At 35.8% G+C, this 11,294-nt stretch overlaps 1 protein-coding gene across 1 annotated transcript; it reads right to left on the bottom strand.

Moving 5' to 3' along the window:
* Positions 1-4,182: 4,182 nt before the first annotated feature.
* tnfsf13b (TNF superfamily member 13b) lies at positions 4,183-10,510 on the bottom strand. The gene is made up of 6 exons (XM_066706163.1): positions 10,179-10,510; positions 9,866-9,983; positions 8,207-8,263; positions 7,506-7,630; positions 5,308-5,458; positions 4,183-5,000 (listed from the first exon to the last, which is right to left on the bottom strand). The coding sequence occupies exons 1-6, from the start codon at positions 10,431-10,433 to the stop codon at positions 4,888-4,890; spliced, it is 819 nt and encodes a 272-aa protein (XP_066562260.1). The 5' UTR covers positions 10,434-10,510; the 3' UTR covers positions 4,183-4,887.
* Between the last annotated feature and the right edge of the window lie 784 nt (positions 10,511-11,294).

The following is an 11,294-nucleotide window of genomic DNA, read 5'->3' as shown; positions in this document are numbered from 1 at the left end:
CCATTCTCCTCTGACCTCTAGCATCAACAAGGCATTTTCGCCCCCACAGGACTGCCGCATACTGGACGTTTTTCCCTTTTCACACCATTCTTTGTAAACCCTAGAAATGGTTGTGCGTGAAAATCCCAGTAACTGAGCAGATTGTGAAATACTCAGACCGGCCCGTCTGGCACCAACAACCATGCCACGCTCAAAATTGCTTAAATCACCTTTCTTTCCCATTCAGACATTCAGTTTGGAGTTCAGGAGATTGTCTTGACCAGGACCACACCCCTAAATGCATTGAAGCAACTGCCATGTGATTGGTTGGTTAGATAATTGCATTAATGAGAAATTGAACAGGTGTTCCTAATAATCCTTTAGGTGAGTGTATGTATCTAGTCTGACAGTTACGTATTGTGTGGGCACAGCTGCCATCTTCTGGAAATATAGGCAACTGCATTTGATATATATGGAAGAGCCCTGGGGCCATGTGAAAGGCAAAATATAACTCAGTTTTAACTTTAAACCTCAAAATGTCGACTGTAAGGAAGGAATAGCGTGGATTGTGTATGAATGGCAACTTAATCTGTTTAGTAACTGCTGCATTTGTTCAACAAGATAAGTTTCAGTACCGCAATCCACACACATTCTTTCTGGGCAGCGCCATTGTAAGTTATTGCTTCAATGAAGTAATTGGCAATAACTTTGCGGTCATTATTTCCTGTAAAAGCTTCCGTCCAGATGACATGTTGACTGTATCCATCAATGCAGTCCTTAATCCGAATACAAATCAATATGCCAAATAGCATTTGGACCTCTACTGAAGGATTGTCGTCTTCGTAAACGGTGATCTCATCTGAGTTGTGCACCCTGTGGATCAATTACATTTAGAATCTGTTTAATTTAATTTTGTATAAACATCATCACTTGAACTAGTGCCAATCTAAATCCAATAGAAAATTTATGGCATATGACTTGAAGATTGCTGTCCATGGATGAAATGTCTTTCATTTCACACACATATATGGGGCCAAATGTAAAACAGCACACTTTTTTTTTTTTTTTCAAATGTCATTTTTCACAGATTTAATTTTGTGGTTTTTTTTCCAGAATATTTAAGCAGTTTTTTCCACATGTATAAATATTTCATTTTTTTAATTAAATATTTAACTAAATCCTAAATCTCTGAGTCACAAAATAAATATATAACTTAAAAAAATATATATAAATGTTAAATATAAATGTAAATGTCAAATCTAAAGCTAAATGTTCAATATAAATCTAAATGTTAATGAGTTTGCAAAATAAATATATAGCTAACATGCAAATACAGCCCCAATCTGCTGCATTGGAAAACTAAACAGTAAATGCATTAGACAAACAAAAAACATAACGAAACAATAAAAAAACAGAGAATAAGCAGTCTAATGCAGACGACACGCCACCAGCACCTCAGAGATATAGATGTCAGTCCTCTGACCGGTCCATATAGGATCTGCTGGGCAGTCATCTGTGCAGGTACGGCAAACCTGTGGAGGAACGGACAAAACAAGAGCCAGACCCTGCAAGCGGAGGGGCAGTCCTTAAAAATATGAGCCTCTGTCTCCCTTCCCAGGCAGCCCTTGTAGGGGCAGGTGTCAAACAGGCCTAAACCCCTTCTGTACATGAACACTTGAGTGGGGAGACACCGACTGACATCCATCCAGGAGAAATCTTTCTGCGTATTTATGAGGCAAACGTGTGTAGCGTTAGCCCAGATATTTCTGCAGGTTTCGGGAGGAAAATCTTCTTTCTGCTGGTCTCTGGTAGATCACATCTGACTACAGATGGTCTTGTAGTCCCAGGAGACCAGCGAGGCATTGTGTAGGTCTACTTCGAGTACAAAGGCTCGGAGTGCCCTGTAGAACAGCGGGGAGTCCCACGAGTGCGGCCTGGTGTTATCCATGGTGCAGAGGCCGAGTGGCTCTCAGTAGAAACTGAATTAAAAACATTAACCAAACTGCATATGCTGTGGGGGAGTCAGGGAAGGGCTTTATATAGAGTTAGCGGCCAGTGGAGCAGCAGCCCAGGGTGTGAAGTATAAACTCACAGAGAATCATCCCCCTTTGAGACACTGGCCCACAATCACACCAACATATTGGATTTATAATAAATAACACACAGTCCTGGTCATCAGTGGTCACTCACTGAACCAGTGCACCATGATAATGGCCGGGTCTGCCTGTAAACAGACGCATTGTAGGATACTCGTGTATAAAACACTCCATATAGGAAAGATCCTAAGATTCAGACAAAGTTTAATTTAGAATGCATCATGAGATATGCATTTATGAAGTTTCAACATGTTTTTAATTTCCCCAAAGTTAACTTCAAAACAGAAAAACTGAGCTTTGTGAGCTGTGCTTCCTAAGCACTGATGAAGCTGCAACGTTTGCTGCTTTTTTAACTGCTGTGAGGCTGCCCTGACCAGAGGGGCGGGGCTGTATTTGCATGTTAGCTATATATTTATTTTATTTATTTTAATGTTTATATTTATATTTAACATTTACATTTATATTTAACATTTACATTTATATTTAACATTCATATTTCAACCAAATATTTATTTAAAAGCTATATTTTTATTTTGTGACTCAGAGATTTTCGATTTAGTTAAATATTTAATCAAATGATAAATATTTATTTTTCAAAAATGGAGATTTAGCATTTATTTAAGTATTTAATTAAAAAAAACTAAATATTTATAAATGTGAGAAAAGACCAGTATTTACTAAATCTGGAAAATAATACAAGATTTAAGTTAAATCTGTGAAAAAGACACTCAAAAAAAATTGTGTGCTGTTATACATTTGGCGCCCCATATACATAGGCTTATCTGAATGTGATAGTAATTTGAACGTGGGTGTCGTAAACCTCTGTGACACACAAAGCCTAACAAGAGTAAATAATTTATCTTTTGTATAGACATAATGCACTGTATAACTTTTAAATAGGTTATTTGTTTGTCTGCTAAGCCCTTCTGTAACTATCCACCTATTCCCGTTGACCTATGACAGTCAGAATGGTATATGTCCAATTTGTTACAGTGGCTAGTTAATTTGTTAATTACAGTTACAGCTAAGTCTGCCGGCAGTAATCAGCTACACTTATTAATAAAATAAACATTCTCACAACAAACCGCAGCCATCTTTGACCGATCTTCCTGTGCGTTTCCAAACCACGTTGTGAAACTACAGTTGAAGAAAAATCTTGCAAAAGATCGTAGAAGGTGCTGTCCCAGTAACGGTGCTGAAAAGGATGGGGAATCAATCACAAAAGAATAGATTTGTTCAATATATTCCCCATCATTTTAATAAATATGTTTTAAAATGTGTGGCAGTGAAAGCTCATGTTGCTCATTTCTGACAACCACATGTCCACATAATTGATTTATTCTCCTGCTATATATAAAAGTATGCCTATATATTATATCTGCCATATACACATTACATGAGTGTAGAAAAGATTAAGGGAAAGCAATAGCTCCCATTTAAGGATGGAGAAGGACCCCACAAATAGAAGACAAATTAGTCAGATCAAAGGTGGAAATACTTGTCTTCAAAGTACAGGCCCACTGAGATGTGCTTGGCTAAAAACACACTGTTTGCTGTTTTTATTTGATTTGTTGTTGTTTTTAGTTTGCTAAACAATGCATTTCTGTTGGTCTCTACTTCATTGACAGGTATTTCCACCTCTGATTTTATGAATGTGTCTTCTTTTGTTGTGGTGTCCTTCACCATTGTTAATTAAGAGCTATTTCTTTCTCCCATTCTTTTCTGCACCCAGTGTAATTATTATGGTAGATTGTACACATTTTAAGGCCCATTGAATTATTACATTACATTACAGATCTCAGATAACTCTCATTATTGGGAAACTAATTGGAGTTGTATTAGATTTAAATAGTAACTGCTTACTCTCAAAAAATCTAATTAAAATATGTGTTTACAGGAGAGCCCATGTTTTGCTTAGTAGCACAATAACACAGAAATGAACCGATTTCAAAACTACCAGAATGGGATTTGGAGTTGATTAAAAACACACCATAAAGTCTTATCCAGAGCAGGTTCACATTAGGATTTCTATATTTAGCTTGAGCTAAACCATTCATATAGACAATGCAGAACTAATGAGGTTAAAAGAGATTAATACATTTCAATTGTTGTTTATTTGTTTGTTTGCTTTATAACATTGAAATTACTTGTTTCACATCTCAATTAATAAATACATCAGATTTAAAAATATATATATTTTATACATTGAGAATAACAGTAAATTAAAAATGATAAAATGAATACTTTGAAGCTGAATTTGCAGTAAACTGGTGAAGATCATGTAATTTAGCTAGAAACACATGTAGCAGAGTTTTTTACATTTATCATTCATGGTCCTTTTTTCTTAAAGTGTATTAAAGTCCTTTTAGGTCACCTTCACAGTTCATATAGGATGTATAAATCGTTCACGTCCTGAATGCCTTTATTTATTACATTTAAACTCCATTCTGACTTCTGAGTGGATTTCACCCTATTGAAGTGAAGAAGTGTCTCGCATTGAATAACCGCATCTTCTTTTAGAAAAAATATCCAGACATTGGGACATTCTCAAACCCCAGAGACATGAACATCTGTTTCATTGGTCTTTGAAAAGCTGACTGGAATGGCCAAGATTCTATATTTTACTTAAAAAAAAGAAAGAAAATCAAACGGCAGAAGTGCTAACGCATTCACTGGGCTTCCTGTTTGTATCACAACAAGCTGAGCAGACATTACTTCACCAAAACATGTCTACAGATTTAGAACTGTGCACAATCTCATCTGGTTTCCCCAGAACTCAAAATGGCAGATATCCAAGCCGTATACACACCACTCAGACAAGTTTGATTGCACCAAAGAATGTCGAATCTCCTTCCATAGACACATTCGCCTCATTTCGGGGTATCAGGAGCTCAATGTTGTCACCTTCTTCGAGTTTTACAATTCCTAGTGAGAAAATATATTTTTTAAATGTTGTCTTATCAAAGTAACAATACTACATGACTACTACAAGCCTTTATTTACAATATATATATATATATATATATATATATATATATATATATATATATAAATACAAATATACACACACACATGGATACATCCACAATAGAATAAATAATTCCTCAGCACTCACTTGTCCATTTGCATTAGACATTAACTCAGTAATAAAGTTCACTACCTCAGAAAATCCTTGAGGATTTTATTCTGTTTGAATAAATAATAACCAGAGTAAAAAAGAAATAGTACGTACCTGCAGTATAACAGGTATTGTATGGATAGACAGGGTCCATGTTTTGGATACATCGGAATAAAGTAACATATTGCAGTTCATCACCAACAATTTGTTCTTTTTTTCTCATAATGACATGTCCCATAGCAAAGGTTTTATCCCTATAATAAACCTAAAGAAAACAAACACACAGATTTGTATTATTACTATTATATATTAGTCATGTGTCCTCGTACAGTGCCCTCCAGATTAATTCATACCATTTAATAAATTACAATAAAAATCCAATCTGTAAATTAAGATACACAGATTGGACAATTCCTCCAAACAGAATTGCTCCATGTCTTTCAGACTTTTGTCCTCTGTTTGTGAACTGCATTCTTCAGTTCAAAGCACAAATATTCTATTGGATTGCGGTCCAGAGATAGAGATGGCCAGTTGAGAACATTTCTTGAGTGTGCAGTTAACCATTTCTTTGTAGATTTGGATGTACACTTTGGTCCATTGTCAATCTGGAATATCCATTTTCAGCCAAACTTGAGCTTCTTGGCAGAAGGAACCAAAATGTTGGTTTATGTCTTAACAAGGGCTCCAGGACTCATAGACCCCAATACATAATAAATCCCATTGTCATATTTCACAGCAGGCATGAATTTTTTCTCAACATGAGCTTCAACTTTTTTACCCAGACATATCGCTGATGAGCTCATTCAAAAAGCTCAGCTTTTGTTTCATCTGAACATAAGACCATAAGGTCCAATTGTCATTCAGATGTAGTTTGGCAAATACAAGTCACCTCTTTTGGTGGTTAACCCTGAGAAGAGCTTCTTCCTTACCACCTGGCAATGAAGTCCATATTCATGCAAGCAAAGTAAAATGAGTTTTCGACACTTTGTATGCTGAAGATGCCATTTTGTCTTTTTTGTTCTCTAACTTTTGCCTTTGGATTTACATTTGCCTCCTGAACCACCTGTCTCACAGCACAGGTAGCAAGATACATATGTGTCCTCTTCCTGCCAGGGTTGCCATTGTACCAGTGGCCTTAAATGCCCTAATAATGGACAAAATGGGCAGTGGAAAGTGGTAGTTTCAGCTTTTTGTGATTTATTTTATAGCCGTCACCCAGCTTGTGGTGGTCAATTTGCCTGCAGTGTGTGGAGAGCTCTCTGACCTTTAACTTAACCATGATAATGCATGCTGCTACTGAATGTCTTCTATGCATTACCTCCATTCAAACCCCAGGGATACAGGAAACCTTTGCAGACCTCTGTATAGTTCCAGAAGCTTCCACTGACATTCCGAAGAGCAGAATATTGTTGTAGATTTCTGGGGTGTTATTTTAAGACATACTTAGAGGTGAGAATAAATGTGACACCCTTGTTTTCTGAAATTAAATTAATGATTTATGACACATATGACTTTGCTCTGTGCAATGCAAATACCATTACAGCACAGCATTTGTAGAAATTATTCGGCAGCACGCCTTAACCAATCTGTAATTATTTAATTTTTTTTTAATGCTGTTTGTTCCTATTTATTCAAGGGTAAGTCTGGAGGGCACTGTATATTTTATCCATTTGCATTTGCATATTTCAGGCATATAAGCCACAGTTAATTAAACTGAGTTAAAATTTGGTGTAAACTTTTGTCTTCCAATCTGTTTATTTCCATTAGAGCTTGTCAAGCACACACAATGCACTTCATTACTCTTTTGAAGAGTATATATCCTGTTATATATATGTATGTATCCTTTTATAAGTACACATTGTCCATCATCTGATGCTAAATTACACATCCAAACCTCCTGTTCCTTTGTACTTTGTTATCAGATCACAGGTTGGGCCCTATAGCACAGGTCTCACTGGAGAGACTTTGGGTTATGTCACAACTGATTGTGATTGGGATGCCCACAAGGTGGAGCACATGATGTTGGCAGGTGTCCTCAGCATCCCATTAAATAGTGGCCACCGTGTGTTACAGGGTACCTGTAAGCTGACAGTTTTATCACAAAGAGCCGAATTGGTCTTTCCCTATAATGCTCTTGCTCTGCAGTTTGAGAAACTGGAGTGGAGTTGGCTTCATAGGGCCCATTTAATAATGATATTAATACACATGTACCACACAGAAATACAATAATACAGAAATAGTAATAAGAATAATGGCAATAGTAATAATAATTGTCATCATTATCATCATAAACAATCAGTGTATGCTCTTACCTGACTGTAAACAAAAAAGTATCCTGCTTCTTTGACAACTATTGTGTTGTTTTTTTCCTCCAGAGCAGTTCCTCTTTTAATACCTGGGAGCCAAGGGATGGCTGTATACACAACTGAAAGAAGAACTTTGAATACAAAAAATAATGTTAGCATTCCAACAGACTCCTGAATGAACGGAATGATTTAGTTCCAAAGCTGTAATGCTGTTCCTTAAAAAGAGGATTACAGCTGTTTAATATCATCACAGTCTTGCTATGAGATGAAAGTTAGTCATTGTCAATGAATGAGGAACTATGAAATAGTCTTCTTGCATTGTGCAACAGATACATTAAGCTGATGTTAAACAGGATTGAAGTAGTTGTACAGAAAATGAGGTCCAAGCCAACCCCCCCCCACCCCCACATACATTTGAGAAAATAAAGGTTATATATTAAAATATTAAATACTGGAATATATAAGAACAAAACACCGTTTGACTTACACAGTTACACAATTACAATACAATTCTGCACTATGGAGAACAGCAGTTCATCAATTATGTTGATGAATGTCTCTCCCAAAGCTGATTATTAGATAATTATGGGTAATTACTTTTATATTGATAATTGCATTTTAAAACATAGTAATGCCTACTAATGATAAAATAATGCAAATATACTGATAAATGATTCCTTAGGTAATCAATATAAAATAAGGAGTACCTTTTTTGGTGCTGTTTCTTTTCTTATCTGCAATCATTTGCAAACAGGGCTGAAACACTGAAAAATAAAGACAATTGTTTTTACTGGGCCTTACATTCAAATTGTTTTTTTTAATTTTTACAGACACAAGAGCATATTTAACAATTATTGTTTAATGCATTGATCTGTTCCCTGGTGTGCCATTTCAGAAGTGTTTACTATCGAGCTGACAATGCCTGAAATGACAAAGGCATTTGTGTTTACATACTCCAGCTGTGTGACAGCTCTCCTCTTCATACAAATCAGCTAGTGTTTACAGTGTTCTGCTTTGTGTCAATGAATCATAATTAAACATGGCCTGTGAGTAATAAGCATCTTTCCAATTTGTTGATATTTGTGATATAGGTGGTAGGTGTAGTTTCTGTTTATAATTCATAAGCAGACACGTGCACAGATAGATCCCAGGTGGTGCTTGAGCCCCTGCTCTTTTTCCCTTAGACTCAAAAAGTGACCTTTATCCTGAGCACCTCCCCCCAGAACGCACTTCGTCTGCACGCCCCCTCCCTCCGGACCACACTTCGCCAAGACAGGGTGCCCTTTTTTCGGATTGAGCCCCTGCCATCAAAAAATCTGTGCACAATACTGCTCATAAGCCATATAAATGAGATTCCTCTTTGTAATTACAACATGTAGTTTCTCCAGCTTTAAATACTTCATCCAATTTGCAAGGGGTCAAAATATCCTATAAAATAGAGGAATACTGTAATATAGTTAAAAGAGGAGACTCTGGTAATCAATAAATAAACATCCTACAGGCATTTGACAAACAAAACTAATAAACAAACAAACTATTCAGAACATAAGCATAAGATAACATACTGTAACCTTCATCCGAGTATTTTTGTAGAGAAAATACAATTTGCCAGTCAATTTGCCAATTGCAAGATATTTGTAAGTCATGATAGAAAACTCACCTGCATGAATGACAAACTAACTATGGCAGCTGAGCAACTGCGCATCATCTGGGTGGAAGGTATATTTTACGTTGTTGGGCTTTGGGGTAGGGGGTGAGCAGTCTTCACTTTTTAATATCCTCACCATGTGGATTTCTCAAGTGTTAATATTCACTATCATGAGACAGTAGTACTGCAGACATCGAGGCAGGTAATATGCAGCCCCCAAAACATGTCCTACCAAGCTGCTTTCTTACACTGACTTTTCCCTACACAATATGAAATGAATGAGGTTTTCCTGAATTCTTATTTTACAATCAGTTTTTACCTCAGATATATATTGGAAAATATATATTCTACAGCTTTTCAAATACAAAGATGTGGTAGTGACGGATGACGAACAAATGGACTGCTTCCGCCGTATAGAGACTGCATTGCTGAGTTTTTCCCCATTCCGACCCCTACTAAATATTTTAATATAAATCAATTAAAAATTATTGAAACTAACAGGGCAAAGTAAACCAGTGACATCTATATATTTTTTATTTTATTATTTATTGATATAATAAATAATTCATTATAGTTTAATTAGCAATATTTCTTAAACATAATTAATCACAAGATAAAATTGTTTTCAATGACAGGTGTAAATAATTGTGACTACAAACTATATAACATCAAATTTTAAGACTCCTACACCCTAATAATAATCATAAGGTTCACTTGCCTGTTTTACCGGTTACATTATCAGGACTGCCACGCTTTATCCTGTGTTGCTTCTGCTGTGTCTTTGGATTCTCCGTGCTGGGCTTGTTTACATCTTCGTCATTTAAGAACTGCATTTTCTGTAAGTATTGTGAAAACAATTACAACCTTTAAACAATAATAGCAATTAAATCAACTTAAAACTCTGAAAAACTAAAATCAAGAACTGTATCCTAATCAAATAATTTCAGTTCACATAAAATTAAATATTTCAACTTGCAGTCTTGAATGAAGAATCCTGGATGATCCTAGAAACACAAAGAACCTAAACTCACCTGATGTTTGATATCAGATGGATGAGCTATTTCTCTGTCACGGTGGGTTAAGGAAGTCACTTGCTCTTCTCGCTTTTTGAAAAGCTCTGTCTTTAGACAGGCAACTTCTGCTTTTAATGTCATGATGTGATAAAGAGAGACAGCTGACATTAATGAAGACATTATTGCAGCAAGAGTAAGAATAAATATTGTGGACATCAGGCACTTTTGCTGATTGTCAAAGTCACTGCGAAGTGTTCGCTCAGCAGGATTCATTGTTTTGGCTGAGTTCTCAGAAACAATATTACAAAATCCTGTGGATCTGTACTGCTGCCGTTCATTATTCTGCTAACTGTATGAAACACATACACTTGATTTTGGTTGGTTAGCAGTGCAAACCATTTCCTGTCAGATGGGGCTACAAATTATCTGTTTGAACATGTAACTGTTCCCATTTTTTTCTGGGGGGGTGGGGGCTGAAAAAGATGCAACTGAAATGACTCTGTATTAATAACTTTTACAAACATTACAATATTTACATTTGTTATGTAATCTTTATGGTAAAGAATGTCATAGAATATGACTAGTACAAAACAAATATGAATATAATTAAACAACATGAACTCCAGGTTATTTTGAATTTCCCCGGGATGTTTAAAAGGTTTGCAGAAAATACTACTATATAAATGTAGTACACTAGTACTGTAAATCGAACTCATGAGTCTGAATGCCCAGTTATGCTCAAGTCAGGGCTATGCCGTACTTTCAAAAGCTTCAGAGAAAGCTTCATGTTGCCCGATTTTTCAGTGCCAGGGTGCAGTCACTACAAGTCATCTTTGAAATGTGATTACATATATTTAAACTTTTGCAACAAATATAGTTGTCAAAGCTCTGATCATTTACTTATTCTTTCCCTGTGGTATAAGACCAAAATAGTATGCATTTAAATTGAAAGCAAATATTCCTTATAATTTCAAGATTTTATAGTGTTAGACCATTTTGAAAAACACTATTTAGAGCTCAATCATGTGTTTTTTGAGGGGTTGCATTCACACTCTAAAATGTTGAATCATACAATTATTTGGCAGTAGTGATAGTGTATTTGAATATGAAGAAATTAAAAATGAAACTCAGTTT

The sequence above is a fragment of the Amia ocellicauda genome, chromosome 6, assembly GCF_036373705.1.
Source record: "Amia ocellicauda isolate fAmiCal2 chromosome 6, fAmiCal2.hap1, whole genome shotgun sequence".
Lineage (NCBI taxonomy): Eukaryota > Metazoa > Chordata > Actinopteri > Amiiformes > Amiidae > Amia > Amia ocellicauda.
This window is presented reverse-complemented; position numbering and strand designations above follow the sequence as displayed.

Coding starts and splice junctions, on each gene's coding strand:
- tnfsf13b (XM_066706163.1), bottom strand. CDS start 10,433: ATGAATCCTGCTGAGCGAACACTTCGCAGTGACTTTGACAATCAGCAA. Junction 9,984..10,178: donor CATCTGATATCAAACATCAG/GTGAGTTTAGGT, acceptor CAATACTTACAG/AAAATGCAGTTCTTAAATGA. Junction 5,001..5,307: donor CAATACCTGTTATACTGCAG/GTACGTACTATT, acceptor TTTTCTCACTAG/GAATTGTAAAACTCGAAGAA.